We start from the raw sequence: 17787 nt of genomic DNA, 5'->3' as shown, positions 1-17787 counted from the left end.
TATACTTAACGAAAAAGCAAGGTGCAGAACACTATTTATAGTATGCTAGTATTTATATAAACAAAGGGGGAAATATATAGGCATTTGCTTATAAATGCATACACTGTATCTGTAAGGATGCCCGAGAATTTAGTAATATTAGTTGGTTGTTAAAAGGGGAACTGGTGGGGGAGGGGAAAATAACCACAGTACATCTTCTTTGTCTTTTGGATATTGAACAATACAAACAAATTTATTTGAAAATAAATAAGTAAATTAAAATTTTTAAAAAGATAAAATACACTGACTTTTAACTCAGTCATCAAATAGAAGAAAAGCTTAATTTAGAGGTACTTCTGGAATCTTGGTTCAATTTTTGGATAAACAAAAGGAGGCATCGTGTTATTCAACAGCATTGTCCATTTACAGCATTCAGGACCCTAAGAGTTGACATGATTGGAAAATCTTAAGTATAAATAGTCAGGAAAGGTGGTTATAAGTTCATGGATGCTATTTAATAATTTTTACCTTTAAGGAAAACAAAAAGTATTGGGACACATCTCCGATCTTAGAAGGTGATGCCACAGAATAACGAAAGCTGGTCCACTGTAAATTCCCTTGATGCCACTGGCAGTCAGATGTGAGCTGGAATTCTGTCCTTCGGTCACTTTCTCTGGTAACTTGCAGAGCCACACACTATAACAGCTGCACATGTTACCCATCATGGCTCTAATTTCCACCTGAGGCTGATACATTTTCTGCCTAAATGTCCACATTGAAGTGAATTGAATTTGTGACTAAACTTGATTGGATCTAGGCTATTTGAACCTAAGGAGGATTTTACTTTCTGCATAGCTCTCAAATTTTTGCTTCTAATATGTTCTCCTATTCGGGCATCCTAGGACCTGTCCATAGAACTTGGAGATATCTTAGTCAGATGATTTGGCTCAATCAATATTATGCAACTAACAGATATCTGCTGAGCATCAACTATGTCAAGGGATTGTGGAGAATGAGTAAGACATGGCTACTATGACTCCAGGAAGGCCATAGAGTCTTCTGGAAGACTCATAGGAAGGTCAAGAGGGTGTCCTGGGGAACATTAGCTAAATGCTCGGCTGGAAAATGTGTTAAGTCTTAGAAAGCTGGACTGTGGAATTCAGTAGGTGAGTCACATACCATGCAATTTGTATTTCATGTATCCGGCCTTTACGCAACTGTCTCATAGTGAAAGAGATGAAAACATAGATAATTTATGTTTATTCTCTTTAAACATACAAGTAACATAAATGATGAAGGAAAACGGAAATGTAAGCGTGAACTCTGAGTCCTCTGGTGTTTGTGGGTCATCAATGTGGGGAAGTAGCACCACCTTGAGGCCGATGAGATGCTGTATTTCTGTGCGTCCCAGGCTTCTGTAGCTTGACGGGCTGGTGTAAGAGGCAACTGCATTTTAGTACACAGAACATTTTAATGCTGGGGTTTTCACCTATTCTGTCAGTGATGTTGGGCTGAGGTGGAGAGGCGGGGTGGGGTGGGGCAAAAATCCACGGCAGGAATACGGACAAAAGAAGCCTTCTTTTAGAGCACTCGTTTCTAAAATGTTCTGAGCTCATTTAATTTGTTTTTTAATTGGGCTTACCTTCCCATTCCTAATCACTTTGGTGCTCTTTTGTACTCTTTTTGTCTATAAGGTTAAGTTATTCGTAAATCGAAAGGGAAAATAACGTATTTAAAAATTGGTCCTAGATTTCGGGTTATTTGCTCAACGGCTGGCCAAAGCAATCTATGGAAATAAAAATCAGCATTTTTGCAGTTTAGAAATAAGCAATTCAAATATTTTGAGTCATTTGGGGAATTGTGGGAGGGCATTACTTAATCTGCCTGAGAACCACATATTTAATTAGTAGAAATGATTCTGAGTGCCTGAGCATGAGCGTAAGATAAATGAGGCAGGAGGGTAGAGAGAGGAAAGAGGGGGAAGGAAGGCAGTAGATGCAGGGACAGAAGAAAGAGAAAAATAAAATAGAGAAGAAAAGAATTAGGGAAAGGAAAGGATACAAGGCAAATGAAAACAAGAAGTGGGAAGGGTGGAGAAGACAACGGCAGGTTAGAATTTATCCAAACCCAACCCAAGGCTGGCCAACATGTGATGGCGCCATGCACGAGGAACACAGTCAAATATTTGCTGTTGGGTTGGTGCCTGGTGAATGGTGGGTTGGTTCCTTATCCATGCAGTCTGTGATTTTGATCCTGATTTCCTCACACCCAGAGTTATCTCAGGAATTTCCCATTTCCCAGGATTTCCCCTCAAAACTAATCTTCAACTGGCTTTGAAACTGGAATGTGAGGGCACTCCAGAAGCGTGGACAGAAATAAGCTTCCAATTTGGGGTACCTCCAAAATGGAACACCAGGCAATTATATTGAAGGTGGCCAAAGTGATTCCTAGAATCAATTAAGCAAATAATTTTTAGTTTATGACGAATAAACTCTTTAACTTGGCTAATGAAATGAGAGGTTGCAGCTCTGGTTCTTGCTAAATGGAATTATGACAAAATCTAATGAAAACAGAACTTCATTAGTTAAAAGACATCATCTATGAAAACACGGAAAAGAGGAACCTATTAAAAATACTGGGTAAAGCGCAAGACACAAGAGAAACTGCATGCTTTGAGAAACCCAACCCTCAGTCACTTTCTTGTAGTGGAGTTATGTATGTTTTGGGAATTGGCCTCTACCTTACACTTTAGTAATCATCAAAAGGCAAGTAAGACTCACGATATAAAAATAGCAACGCTACGCTTTGTGTGCTACTGAGTATGCCTCTAGCGTAGCAGCACTTCTCCAAATCTTTCTTTTGACTTCTCTGCTTGTCAACTTTTTTTTTTTTTTTTTTCTTTTTGCGGTACGTGGGCCTCTCACTGCTGTGGCCCCTCCCGCCGCGGAGCACAGGCTCCGTAGGCACAGGCCCAGCGGCCATGGCTCACGGGCCCAGCCGCTCCGCGGCATGTGGGATCCTCCAAGACCAGGGCACGAACCCGTGTCCCCTGCATTGGCAGGCAGACTCTCAACCACTGCGCCACCAGGGAAGCCCTGCTTGTCAACTTTTGCTTCATTTAAGGGCTCCGGAGTGGATTTTACCTCTCAAGAGTAACGCCCAAGCATCAAGATTAGAGATTCCTAGAGAAAGGCCAATGCTCATCTGTCCTGGAAACACCTGTGTTCCCCAAGCACCAGAGTTGAGAGACAAGTGTGGTACAACCTTGGAGTCAGGCAGATGTGAGTTGGAATTCATTTCCTGCAAACTGTGTGTCTTATGCATATTCTCTAAGCTTCAGTTCTGAAGATAAAGTATGATAGGACTGACATATAGTTAAGTACTCAATAAAGGGTGGCTTTCGTGTTTTAGTCCACCTACTCTCACTCAGAATCTTGCTTCGGAAATTAAAAGCCATTATTACTACCACACGCTGGGGGTACTATGCCTTTGGTTTCCTGCTATTTGTGTTATATCTATTTGTGTTATATCTCTTAAGCTTGGGTAACTCTGGGCCACATGGACCTATGCAGGACTCCTGATATTGTTTCAATGTTTCAGACTACTTTTAAATGAACACTAAACATAACTGATGTTTTAAGAAATGATCAAAAATACTTAAAGGATAAAATTATTCATATCCATTTTTTATAAGTGAAGCTCTTTATTACTTTCTTTCTTATAAAATTTAAATTTCCCTTTCTTTTACTACTGTAAAAGGGGTGAGACTCAGTGACCATCAATGTCTATTTCAGCTAAAAATTTTTATCAAAAAGCTCATGACTTTCTTGAATATCCCTTGGAGATACTTTACCACAACCTAATCCTCTTAATAAATTTCACCGTCTATAACTTTGTTAAAAACATTAAAACCATAAGGACAGTGACAATTAAACCTACTTCGGGGCTCCCCTGGTGGCGCAGTGGTTGAGAGTCCGCCTGCTGATGCAGGGGACGCGGGTTCGTGCCCCAGTCTGGGAAGATCCCACATGCCGTGGAGCCGCTGGGCCCGTGAGCCATGGCTGCTGAGCCTGCGCGTCCGGAGCCTGTGCTCAGCGACGGGAGAGGCCACAACAGTGAGAGGCCCGCGTACCGCTAAAAAAAAAAAAACCAAAAACCTACTTCGACTTTCTCTTCTTTCTACTCTGTCCATTTCAGTTGGACCTGCCCCTTCTGCCTGTGCACGACCTAGTTCTGACTGATCTGTCTCAGTTTATTGCAGTCCACCCTGATCTCACTACTGCCTCAACACTGATTAACTGCACCTACAAATACTAATTACTTCGCAATTAGGCTGAAAGCAACTTGTGAGCAAGATCAAAGTTACTTTTCCACTATGTCCTTTGTGATCATGGGGAACACAGTTCATGCTTAAAAAATATTCAGTTAATTTGTCCCATCTACAGATGAATTTCACCTGTGTGTTGATGGAATGCTGTAACACATCATCATACTTACTATCAAGTATCAAGTATGACATTCGATAACAGTTACCTAAACAGTACTGTTATTGAATGACCAACAAAGGGTACGTGTGCCATTTTTTCCCCTTTAAAAGTGGCTAAAGCAAAACACACAGCAATAGTTAAAAACAAACCACTGAGATTCAAGTAGAAGGGAATGGGTGTCCAGAGTGTCCCTTAGCATTTACATCTGTTTTCCACAATTCATGCTGACTATACCCCCTCTCTCCACCACGACGGTGCGGTGTCACAGTTAGTATCACCTGGGCTGACATTTATCCGAGATGCATCAGTTGAGCCACTTGTTTCCAGCTGGTGTCCATTCTGACTCAGCCCCTGTGCTGTTCTGTTACATATTTTAATTATCTCCGTTGAGTAAAGCTGTTGGCAAATTTCGAATACACCCATTCCTGTGACTATAAAATATGGAATTCCGGAATTTTCCCCAACACTATAGTCATGAAAGTGATGTTAAGACGAATTTTATGAAAAAGTACTGCAATATCACTTCTGTTTTCATTTTAAAGTTTGTATGTGGTTATGTTATACCTATTTGACCACCTCTAATACCTATAGCTTAGCTTTTCTTACTCATAGCCCTCTGAATTTCTAAAGCTTTAAAGTGGGAATCTAGCCAGGTACAGTGGGAAGGCAATCAGAGGTTGCCTTGAGTAGGTAAGGACAGTAGATGTGAGGTGTAAGAAAGAGTTCAGAAGCTGGGAATAATCGACTGCAGCTGCTGGACTCATCTGCACAATCTAGTCTAGGTCTCTGAGCAGTGACACTACAGGTGTTCAGCGGACATCCAGAGGGCTACGGAATCACTGCAGAGGCTTCATTATTAATATTTATTAATGACTCTCTCCTCTTCTCTACTACCTTATGTTTGAATAAAGTAGTTTTATAAACCTTCTACACAAAATTAGTTGTCAAAGAGTATAATAACCTGGTGGTAAAACAGGAACTCTTTCCTCTTCATTAACTATGCATTCATAAGTATTAAAGTAAGAGAAAAATAAATTATTCAACACTGACATTTTATTTTCTGAAGTTTATCATTTTTACAAAACAGAACAAAAAGCAGGTATCAAAAACAGCAAAGAGTTTACAGAATTTCTGCACCAGTTTCCACACAAGTCAGTGATTATGACACTGGTGTCTAATGTAAATACTAGATACAGTCTGATTTCCCTCATGGTCATAAGCATTCAGGTGATTTGTTTTAGAGCTACCGAATAATTATTTTTACATAAGCACCGGTCATTTTTTGAGAACCAATTTGGTCTGTCCAACAAAGTGAATACTTTTTGATGTGTGGCATTTTCTTTTTTTAAAAAAAACATTGAGCTAAAATACAGAATGTGTATGTGTTTGGATCCTAACCAAATCTTTTGAGATCCCAATAATTACCCTGAAAAACACTGAAGACATTTATAGGACATATTAAATACTAGTTATATACCTCATGATGTCGAAGGCAGCTACTATAATTCTAAAGAAAATAGCATTTCATTCAGAGGCTGCCCAGAGTTTCAACTACATCATAGTTTCCACATCCTTCCTGATTTGGAGTAGTTTCCCCAAATAGGGCCATATTATTAGAAAAAAAATTTTATGCTCATGCCAAACAGGGTCTGGCATTTTACAGATACAGTTGTGTAGAGCAAGATTCCTTGCTCTGTACCCTGGGTGACCACAAAGAAATCAAGAGGCCACGATTACTGGATGCTGAGAGGAAGAAGCGTACTTAAACTCACATAATCTGGAGGCAAGCAGAAACAGAGTTGGAACTTGGTTGTGGTGTTCAGCCACCACTTGTTCCAGAAACACATTTTGTTTAAATAAGGGTATAGTCCAGTTTTGTAATGTTAATAGCTGCCAGTCTCTCAAAAATTTTTTATAAAGATCATTTCCTGGCTAGCAATGAGTTAGGAAACCGGCCTCAAATTCTGATTAAATTTCTCACTATTAGTCAAAAACAAAACCAAAAAACAGCTCCCAAAAACCAAACAACAAAAAAACCCCCCACACCAGCCAATAGGGGTTAACAATTGCACAATTAAACTTGAATGTAAATTACGCTATGTACAGACTGGTATACACATCATTGAAATCATTTTGAGAGAATGAGACATTCCTGTTGAAACATTTCTTCTACCTTATCCCAATTTCATTAAAGAAAAACTGATATGTAATTTTCTTCTTTATAGATATGAAAAGGAAACAAGAAGGCAAAGCTGAGAGAAACAGATGCTACCCAAAGGGCAGCGGTGGCATTTGGTTGTTTTGGTCTTTGTACCAGCAACTCCCACCCCATGGGAGATATCCGTTCCCGCCGGCCTACACGGTTTTCCTTGCAGTCAAGACTCGAACAATGGACCCCACTCCTCCAGCAGCAAGTGCCTAAACACAAACCAAAGTGTCAATGTTGGCAGAATCATAAAGGCTCAATTCTCACACCAAGCAAAACATTTTTCTTTCTTCTTTTATTTTTTTAACATCTTTATTGGAGTATAATTGCTTTACAATGGTTAGTTTCTGCTGTATAACAAAGTGAATCAGCTATACGTATATATATATCCCCATATCTCCTCCCTCTTGCGTCTCCCTCCCACCCTCCCTACCCCACCCCTCTAGGTGGTCACAAAGCACCGAGCTGATCTCCCTGGGCTATGCGGCTGCTTCCCACTAGCTATCTATTTTACGTTTGGTAGCGTATATATGTCCATGCCACTCTCTCACTTTGTCCCAGGTTCCCCTTCCCCCTCCCTGTGTCCTCAAGTCCATTCTCTATGTCTGCGTCTTTATTCCTGTCCTGCCCCTAGGTTCTTCAGAACCTTCTTTTTTTTTTTTTAGATTTCATATATATGTGTTAGCATACGGTATTTGTTTTTCTCTTTCTGACTTACTTCACTCTGTATGACAGTCTCTAGGTCCATCCACCTTGCTACAAATAACTCAATTTCGTTTCCTTTTATGGCTGAGTAAAATTCCATTGTACACATGTGCCACATCATCTTTATCCATTCATCTGATGATGGACCCTTAGGCTGCTTCCAAAAACATTTTTCTTAAAGGAAGAATGTGTGCAGCAATTGATTTTGGATTCACTAATTTTCACAAGTATTTCTTGAGCACCTATGATGGGCCAGTCACTGTTCTTAGCAATGGGGATACAGTAATTAAAAAAAAAAAAAACCTTCAGAGTTCCTGCCCTCAGGTGCTTACATTCTAGTGAGATCCTAGTTTACATTCTAGTGTGTTGTTTTCAAATAATAATATGTTCTTAAAGATCTGCAGCATGATGTTTTTGCCGCAAACAGGTGCTCAAATATAAATTTAGGACATTCGTTCTGCTCTCAGCAGTGTCAGGAAGAAATTCAAACTGGGATCAACCATTTTAAGTTCCGTTTAGACTAGTCAGTTTGTCAGATTTTTCTTTTTGCAAGTTAAGAAAATACTGTTTAATAGCTAAGAACTTAGGAACTTTGACTTTGCCTTGGAAAATTGGAAGTCATGACTAAGAATTAGGAATCTGAAGCCCTGGTTTACTTGTAGTCGGAAACACTTACTGAATACCTTTGTGTACTGGGTATTGTGCTAGATGCTGGGGGTACAAAAGTGAACAAATACAGCATTCGAGTCTACTGAGAAGAGACAGACAATATAAACAAATCATCTAAATATAATATAATACATGAAATGACAGAGCTATGCTTTGGGTGCTATAAAAGCACGAGGAGGGGCATATACCCAACCTGAGGGCATAGAGGAATGTGAAATGGTGAGGGAAGGCTTCCTGGAGAAAACGATACATTAAATGGATAAGTAGGTGACAGACTGACATAAAGGGTAAAGAGGCACCGGGGCAGAGAGAAAATCATGAGCAAAGGCATAGAGGTGTGAAACATTATGGTGTGTTCAGGGAAAACACATTATTATGCTTACTGATGGAGCATAAGGGGAAGAACAACATGGAAGATGAGGCTCGACCTGGGAACTTGGAGTTGATTCTGCAGGTGATTCACAAGGGTAGATTTGGAAGTTAGAGACAGCATTCTGGCAACTGGGTGGAGAACAGATTTGAGGGAGGCAAAACTGGTAGTCAAGAGACCAGTTTAGGAAACTATAGCAACAAAATGTTAGAGATGGTTGAGTGGATGATCTGAGAAGTATGTAGGAGGTAAGACTGTCAAAAACTGGTGACTGTTAGGAAGAGATGAAGACTTAACACATGCCTCAGTTTTCCAGTCTACAAAAGGGGAATAGCAAGCATTCCATCCTAGCATTTTTATGAGGATTAAATGAGTTAATATTTATAAAGTGCTTAGAATACAGTAACTGCTCAGTCAATGTTTGCTATAATCCTGAAACTATACTGAAACTAGGCTGATAGGTTTTAATGCTGGCTCTTCATCTGTAAATTGAGGATGATAAAGATATTTATATATTTCATAGGGCTGTTGTAAGGATCACATGAAACATAAACCAAAAGTACAGCAGCTGGTGAATAAAAAGTATTCCATGAATAGGATGACTATATCAATTATTCTCCAAACCAATACACTGTAGAGTAAAAGGGAACTATTCATAATTATGTTGGGACAACAGGCATAAACTGGGGCTGTCTTGGGAAAACTGGGAGGTATGATAATCCTATCCATAAATGTTAGCTCTTTATATCTGACAGTGTGTGAGGAATAAAGTGACTTGATCCAGGTAAAACAGCAAGTTTTGCTACCTATTCATAGCTTACATGTGTGTTTCTACTCAGATACCAAGATAATAGCTTCTGAAAAACTGAGTTTTGGTAACTGTAAGATGTTAGCGAATATACACCTTACCTGTGGTTGGTTCTATTTGAATGTTACACTGCTTATATCTATACCAATATAATATAAGAGTTGGGTATTAAAGATTACCTTACCAACTTTTTACCTGAAGCTAAAAATTCCCCTTAGCCATTATTTTTTTGGGGGCGGGGGGCAGATAGTATACTAGCATCTGCTTATATTGCAAAACAAAATGCATGAAAAGAGAAAAAAAATGTAAGAATTCTTGATCCCACCTCCGATTTCATTTTTTTAAACTGTGGTAAAATATAACATAAAATTTGCCACATTAGCCATCTTTAAATGTAAAATTCAGTGGCATTAATTACATTCAAAATATTGTACAGCCATCACTGCTATCTATTTACAATACTTTTTCAGCTCTCCAAATAGAAACTCTGTACCCATTAAGCAATAACTCTCTATTCTCCCTTCTCCCCAGCCCCTGGTAATCTCTAATCTACTTCTGGTCTCTATGAATTTGTCTATTCTAGATATTTCATATAAGTGGAATCACACAGTATTTGTCCTTTTGTGTCTGGCATATTTTACTTTGCATGTTTTCATGGTTCATGCATGCTGTAACATGTATCAGAACTTCCTTTTTTTGGTCAAATAATATTCCATTGTATGTATGTGTCACATTTTGTTTATCTGTTCATCTGTTGATGGGCACTTGGGTTGTTTCCACCTTTTGGCCATTGTTGAAGAATTCTTGATTTTATTACTTATTTTCTTTTCAAAGTTTTGATTTAGTTCGAAGTTCAAGATTGTGTTTAATAAATAATAATCATTACTGAATAAACTTAAGTGTTGCATATCAGCGTCTCTTAAGACCAAGGCTAGTAAGCATAAATCTAAACTTTCATTTTCATGCATTTATTTGTAATAGCAAAGATGTATAACCAAAAAGTCAAAATAGTTATTGTTTTTGTTGAGAGGCTGTCATTGTTATTCTCTATTACAAAGGAATCAGTCATATAAGTGTATAATTCATAACTTACCTTTTCATGCCACTGCAATAACATAGCACTGCTATTGTCAGAGGGGCTCTCAAAGCCTTTATAAATATACTTCATTAGGAGATCCACACCATTCTTGTCCAGGGATTGAACTGCCTTTTCAATATCATTAGCTTTAAAAGAGATGAGCACCTTCAAGACAATGCTGCCTGCTCGATCCTGAGGGTAAATAAGTAACATCATTTAGACTCATTTTTTGCGTGTGGGGTTACAGTTTTAGAAAGGCCACACTGAGAATGTGACATTTGAGTAAAGACCGGAAGGAAAGAGGAAACTTGTGGCGTACTTGAGGAAAGTATTTCAGACAGAGAAAAGGATAACTGCTGTTAGTGTGTGTTCGGTGTGTTCAAGGAAGAGCAAGAAGACCCAAGGTGGCTGGAGCAGAGTGGAGGACAGGAAGTCAGATAGGTAGTGGGAAGACAGAGCACGTAAGCCCTGCAGGCCCTTGTGAGGACTTTGGCTTCCTGTCGGAGAGATGAGAAGATGCTGGGAGGTTCTGAGAAGAACAGGGATATAATCTGACTTACACTTTAACATGACCAGTTGGCTGCCATGTTGAGAATAAGCCGGGGGCGGTGGGGTTGGAGGAGGGCGGGGAGAGCAGGAGACAAGGCAGACGCAGAAGCAGGGAGACCAGTTTGGAAGTTACTGCAATAAGACAGGCCGGTTTTGGCTAGCATGGTAGCAGTGGAGGTGGTCAGAAGTGGACAGATGCTTGATATATTTGAGGGTAGAGCCGAAAGGATTTGCTTACAGACAGATGTGATAAGTTATCAATTTATTAAATGAATACATTTCACTTCTTGATCTAAAAAAAAAATACAAAACAAAAAAAGAGGAAACTAAATTGCAGTTCTACCATCAACCATCCTTCAAAAATAAGTTATTAATAAACAAAAATTTAAGTTTTTAAAACTTATTTTGTTTCATATCTATAGTCACTTGACTATAGATATGATATAGTGATCTTCATTCATAATGATCTTTTTTCTTTGATAAAAGGCTGCTCCAACAGCAAAGTTATTTTTTTACCCTTCAAGCCAAGCACAGGGAACACTTCATTTCCCCTTTCAACGTTTCTCTTTCTATTCAACACAAAGTGATACCTTCAGCATTCCAACTGGTCAGATTTTACAGTATGTTTCTACCACCTGTTGTTATCTTCAGCTTAAAGACTATGCAATTAGTCTATTTAGAAAAATATCCTTGCACCCAGAGCTATAACCTCCCATCCAAAGCTATGATAAAAAACCACCCATATAAAAGCAAAAGGTGGTAAAACTGAAATTTCAATGACATTATTCACTTCTAAAAACCAAGAAAATATTTCCCCTTATAAAAGATTATGTGGCCTAGATAATTATTATGCATTTACCTAAGTTATTACTTACTAGTATTCAACTAAGGAGATTCTTGGGGCTCCTAGGATGTATGAATAGCTATGGACAGTGGGGTCAATGCTCTGGGCTTCATTTTAAACAATAAATAAGTAAATAGGTTCTTAAGAATTACTGAAAGACTGCTACAGGGAATATAATTACACAACTTTTCTGAAGGGCAATTTGGCAATACCATATGTACCAAAGCCTTAAAAAAATGTGCAGTCTAAAATGCAGGCATTCACTTCTAGAAATTTATTCAAAGGAAACAATTAAGAATTTACCAAAAATTGTTCATTTCAGTACTGTTTATGACAGAAAAAAAGGTCAATTATCTAAATATATGACAAAAGATTATATATAACTAAACTGCAGCATTATCTATATGCAGCCATTAAAAAAGATATTGCAGAAACAAACTTATTTCCAAGTAAAGACGTTCATGTATGCTGCTATACAGTTGAAAATGGTTATAAAATTCCATTTTCATTAAAAAAAAAAAAAACACTCATAGAAAAACTCTATAAGCATATAGCAACACCAAAAAGTAATCATTATCTATGGTCAGCGGTGGGATTATGGATGATTACTTTTTTATTCCCCCACATTTCTGAGTTCTCTATAATATTTAACAGAATTAAGTATTAGAATTTAATTCTATGAAAATGGCAGAATTAAAAAAAATCTTTAAAAAGCAAGTAGAAACTCTTTATTTTGTGAAAGTTTTATTCTTCAAGGCTTTGCTTAAATTCAACCTGAATTTAAGCAAATTTAAAAACACACAGATCTCTCCAATGTTTGAACTTAGTGTGTCTACCATGCAGGATTGTCACAACTCAATGTTAGAGTGCTATTTTTCATATATAAATTTTCTACCTATCAAACTACATTGTAAACTCTTCTATGTCAAAGATAGTAAATAGTTAAAATATTTGTTGATTGTGTGACGCTTCAGAGGATTTTGGGAAGAATGCTCAGATATCAGCAGAGAACGCGTGTTGTCTGTGACTCACCTTCACTGCCTGGCTCTTGGTGTTGATAGGGGGGTTTTTCAGAGCTGCCTGTAGGGCAGCTGTCATGTTTCCTGTGATGGTGGTTAAGGGGATAGCAAAACGGGCAGCCTTCAGGAAAGTGCTGTAACTCCCAGGAACCACTGGTTCTTAAGAGTTGACATTATGCATAGAAAGAAAAATTAGTATGATTGCTACGTTCAATACTGGAAAATTCAACATGTTGGTTTCAAGGATGTCCATCATAGGTAAAATACTGAAAACAAAAGAGAACACTCAATTTTTAAAAAATAAAGCAAAAACTGTTTCATCCTTTGTTCTAATTAGTAACTGAACACCTTGATAACCTTTCACTTTCCAGTTAGACACATATGCAAACACTATCCAGAGTGATATTTTTTAAAATTCTAAAATATATATCAGAATTATTAGGCACCAAAATGAAATAGCCTATCCTCAACCAAAATACATCTTTTTATGTGATTCTAAGTGGAAAAATAAAGACCAAACTTTAACTAGAATTATATTCTATATTAACTGAAATGCTGGTAGAAAGTACGGGCAGATTACTCTAGCAATCTGAATGATACACATTAGCAATCTCTCAATATGGATGAAAAGAGGCATTATAGAAGATATAATTCAATGACCCTTAGGTGGCAGCTTAATTTTTCTGTTTTGGGTATTTTCTCTCATATTTCAATAGATATCATTCAAACTGTCTTAGGCCACACCTATTAGATTCAGTCTCACTTAGAAAGCACCAGTGAGTTAGCAAGTATGAGAAACAGAAGGCCAATTAGACTGTCAGAACACACAGGCATTCCCCTAAAAGGAAAACCACAGAGTTCACTTGTTCCTCCAACTGTAGTGCCTGAACAGGGCTTGTCTCTTCTTGTAACAAGAGTAGAAGAGACAATATCTTTATATTTTAAGATGAATTGATTAAAAAGAAGATTCACTATATGGATACAGCAGTACCATTTAAGAGTCATCACATGTCACCTAAAGTAAGTTAAGTCTCACAAAACATCATTTATGCATCACCAAGAATGTTTTTACACAGAATAATCTTCACCACTTATGTTCTGAAGAAAAAGGTCTGACCAAAAAAACCCATGGTTGGTGGTAGGCTGTTATTTTCAAGGCTTAATGGATTTCTAGAGAAGCATGCCTTTTGCAGACTGGCTCATTTATAAGACCTCAAACACTTAAGTATTTAAATAATGCAAAACAGCAACAGCTGATTGGGAAAGTCATGGAAACCAAAGAAACATCTGTATGTTGATAAATGTCTAATGCTGTATTTTAGGTACTTCTAAGACCAGCTATGGCTGCTACCAAATATTTTCACTCATACATTTCCCCATTTAATTTAATAGGACACTGATGAGGAAAGAGTCTAACAAGGCTTCCTAATCTTATGAATACATCCAAGAATAATTAGAAAGGAGTGAATTCAGCAATTGAGAATCTCTAAAACTACAGCTTTGGTTATTGCAACATTTACATTTTACTAAAAGAGATCTGATGCAAATGCGTCCTCAAAGTAATGAATATTTAAATATGCAGAAACAACAACCAGGAACTGACAGCCACATTTTAACTAAATGGAAACGACTCCAGCATTACAAAATGATTCTGTTTTGTATAAATGATTCGCTTTCTATTTTATTCACTGGGGTTTATTTTAAATATTTCCAAGGATTCTCTACATGCATTCCGTGTTTTCTTTCTATTGCCCTTTGCTTAACAGGTGAAAGGCTCCCAGCTTCCTTCTGGGCAGTTTTGGTGGTTTTGTACTCACTACCTTTCCCCCGGTTAACAAATTCTGTGCAATCTATATTTTGCCAAATCCCTTTCTCTTATAAAAAAAAAAAAAAGGGCACGGACAGAGGGGCCTCAATTCTGCAAACCACCCCATCTCTCCCAGCATGAAGTAAACTATCCTAACGGGGCCAAAACAAAACTACACCACAATGAAAAGAACATCACTGAAGAAAGATGCCCGTTCCTCCCAATCAGACATGGGTGATAATGAGACTCCGGTAAATACGGTTCTGGAAGGACAACTTCAGCGCCCCGCAACAGCCCGACTGTCCAGCACCAGCGCCGCGAGGGCGCGGCCTGCACCGCGGGTTCCCGGGAGGCGAGAACTCCGGGAGCAACCTGAGGAATCGGGGGCGTGGACGGCGCTCCAGGAAGGGCAACTTTCCGAGGGCGGGACCCTGGGGTCTCGGGGCGACTCGGTAGAAATGGGAGAGCCCCCTGCCCTCTCAGAAACGGGGACCCAAAGAGACAGGGGTGCTAGGGGCAGCTCCGAACCCGGTGCCCGGCCGGGGCCCGCCGCCCTCACGCCCTGCCCGCAGCCGGGGTCCGTAAGAGGGGCTGGGTCGGGTGGGGTGGGGAGGCCGGCGAACAGAAGGATATTGCCGCAGGCAGGAGTCCACCTCGCCCTCGTCGGGCCCGGCCTGCCCGTCGCCCCCGTCTTCCTCGTCCACGAACTTGTTCTCGTCATACTCATCCACGTCCACCTTCCGGAACCGGGCCGACGACACCGTGTTCTTCGACATCCCGATCCGGATCGGTGGCCAAGGCCTCCTCTCAGTGCTGTCTCTACCTTAGCAAGCCCAGCCCAGCTGGAACCCGCAGACTGGCGCCTTCACTTCCCTCTTCCGCTCAGAGGCGTCGCGGGCAGCCGCGGCTCGGGTGGTTCTGGGCCTGCGCGCTGGCCGAGCTCCTTCCTCGTCAGGCTCAAGCTCTTCTTGAGCCTCCTACGCCGCCCCTGCTCTCCTCCAAGGGGAGCGTACCAGGGAGGTAGCGCGCTGGACGCAGTGCGCAGGTGCGGCCTCTCTGCAAGAAAGGGGCGGGGCGGGGCTAAGGAGGCGGGGGCGGGAGGGGGAGGGGCAGGAGGGAGGGCGGAAAGCGGTGCGGCGGGCAGAGGTAAAAGGCGATTGGCCCTCCTAGTGCGTCACGTGATCCCTAGGGGGTTTCCATAGAAACGCTTCTCTGCGGTCCAGTCTAGGGGGTCTTAGGTTGGCTGCGATGGGCACTGGGGGCGGGAGGCCTTGGCTTTGCTTCAGCCGTCGCCGTCAAGGACCTGTCATCAGGGTCCTGCGTAAGGCCCGGCTGGCACGGACTTGCCTGTGAGGTGGGATGGACTGGTTGCCGGACCAAGTCCCCTGCAGTTGGCAGGAGTATGAGGTGGAGTGATGCACGCCCAGCCGCCCAGCATCGTTCTAGTTGTCAGAGGCATCGCTTCGGACTGTGTGCTGCCCGTGGCTTCGTTCCCGAGCCGGGAGCCCCTTTCTCGGGGTTGGACCTACGCTGCGCGGCCAGCGGGAGGTCCCCAAGGACGGAATCGAAAGGTCATATCTTTTGTCAGTGCTGTGTAACAGCATAGCGGCTGCACCTGCAGAACTCGAATTAGGTATCGTAACCATTGGGAAGGAGGGGGAGGTGTCTGGGTAGGGGCTGGGGTCCGGTGGTAAGACTGAGGTGAACCTGTGGAATTTGGGGTAGGGTCAGTCATTGACATCTTAAAATAGGTGGTTGTTTGGAGCAGGAATGGTAGAAAAGGGTAGGGGCGAGTTACACTCTCTGGCGCTGAGGGGAAACAAAATGTGTAAGGATTAGTTGAAAGCAGACCTTTAAGATTTATTTTTATGGTTTAAGATTTATACGATCCCACTAGGCCAGATTTTTATTGTATTTGACATCTCCATTTATGAGAGCAAAGCTCTTATTGAGCAGGTAAAAAGCATTAAAACTGAGGAAATGGTAGTTGGATTGTGTGTGTAACACTGAAATACAAATATCTGCAGAATAAAATTAATTTGGACGTTTGTCAGGTTTAGTTTAATTTCACGTCTAGCAGAAGGCTGGCTGCTGCCCTAAGTACCTCAGTCCTTGGTTTCCTGTGCTGTAACTGAAAAGAGAACTGGGCTTAGAATCAGAAAACCCTGGCTCGTGTCTTGACTCTTCCTTCCACTCATAATCTATTGACTGAGGCACACCACTTAAAATTCTGAACGTCAGGTTCCTCACTGCAAAAGTGGGGCTAATAATGTGTACTTAACAAGATTGTTCTGAGGATTAAATACAAGAAAGTGTTTGAAACTCTAAAATTCTGCATAAATATAAATTGCATATTATCTGTACCACTGATTTTGGCACTAGTCTTATAAATTACTTAATGATATATTGTGTTTTATCTTGCGGCTGGAAGAGATAGATTCTAGAGGGCAGAGACTGTTTTATATTTCTTTTCTTTTTTTTAAAAATTGAAGTATAGTTGATTTACAATGTTGTGTGGTGTACAGCAGTGATTCAGTTATACGTATATATTGTATCTTCCTTTACATCTGACATAAAGCTAAGCATGCAGAAGGTACTCAATACATTCAGGTACTCAATTATTCATTGATGAATGAATAAATGTGATAGGCAGTACAGCTTGAGGGTCACACTGAGAATAATGAATCAGAAAGAAGAGGAAGAGAGATCTCAAAGTCAACCTTTGTTGGGCATATATACATACATATGTGTATATATATATCTGTATCTATATCAATATGTATATACGTATACATAGATAGATAGGTAGATAGCTAGAGACCCTTCAGGAATGGAATGCATCCTTTTTTCTTGGGAGGAAGAAGCAGTATGGCATTTTTCTTTTCCCAATTAAATTACCCTTCTATAAGAATATCATTTAAGTGACAGAAGTGACATTTATTTAAGTCAACACTCAAGTTACGAGCAAACACACTGCTAAAAACTCCCCCAAGGGCTGTCTTAAGACAGCAAAGGAAAATTTTCTACCTGTTGGTATTATTTATTTTAAAAAGTCGTATACCAAAGTATCAGATCATTACTAAGGTGAATGGCATTATATAACTTAGAATAAAGATTTGTTTTAATATTTTTTTCTCAGTTTCAATCTTTTGCTAACTCTAGTAAGAGCTAAACAATATACTTGTTTAAATGCTAAAGATGATTGTACTTTTTGTTCTCCTAAATCAAGATTTTCTTTGAAGAGAAAATTGAACATTAGAAGCACA

General features: G+C 40.0%; 2 protein-coding genes across 3 annotated transcripts in view; one reads left to right on the top strand and one right to left on the bottom strand.

The window, feature by feature from the left end:
• Positions 1–5499: 5499 nt before the first annotated feature.
• On the bottom strand, positions 5500–15497 carry ARPC5 (actin related protein 2/3 complex subunit 5). Its single transcript, XM_004275216.4, has 4 exons — positions 15155–15497; positions 12728–12800; positions 10318–10494; positions 5500–6884 (listed from the first exon to the last, which is right to left on the bottom strand). The coding sequence occupies exons 1-4, from the start codon at positions 15295–15297 to the stop codon at positions 6822–6824; spliced, it is 456 nt and encodes a 151-aa protein (XP_004275264.1). The 5' UTR covers positions 15298–15497; the 3' UTR covers positions 5500–6821.
• Positions 15498–15731: 234 nt separating this feature from the next.
• Positions 15732–17787, top strand: part of RGL1 (ral guanine nucleotide dissociation stimulator like 1) — a 278601-nt gene continuing 276545 nt past the window's right edge. The window contains exon 1 of one of the 2 annotated variants that reach the window (XM_012534954.3): positions 15732–16154. The gene's annotated coding sequence lies outside the window, so the exon portion shown is untranslated. The remainder of the gene's footprint in view (positions 16155–17787) is intronic. The other variant, XM_004275217.4, reaches the window with a different exon arrangement.

Source organism: Orcinus orca, chromosome 1 (genome assembly GCF_937001465.1).
Source record: "Orcinus orca chromosome 1, mOrcOrc1.1, whole genome shotgun sequence".
NCBI lineage: Eukaryota > Metazoa > Chordata > Mammalia > Artiodactyla > Delphinidae > Orcinus > Orcinus orca.
This window is presented reverse-complemented; position numbering and strand designations above follow the sequence as displayed.

Coding starts and splice junctions, on each gene's coding strand:
- ARPC5 (XM_004275216.4), bottom strand. CDS start 15,297: ATGTCGAAGAACACGGTGTCGTCGGCCCGGTTCCGGAAGGTGGACGTG. Junction 10,495..12,727: donor CCAAGAGCCAGGCAGTGAAG/GTGAGTCACAGA, acceptor ATTTACCCTCAG/GATCGAGCAGGCAGCATTGT. Junction 6,885..10,317: donor TATTGCAGTGGCATGAAAAG/GTAAGTTATGAA, acceptor GTTTGTGTTTAG/GCACTTGCTGCTGGAGGAGT.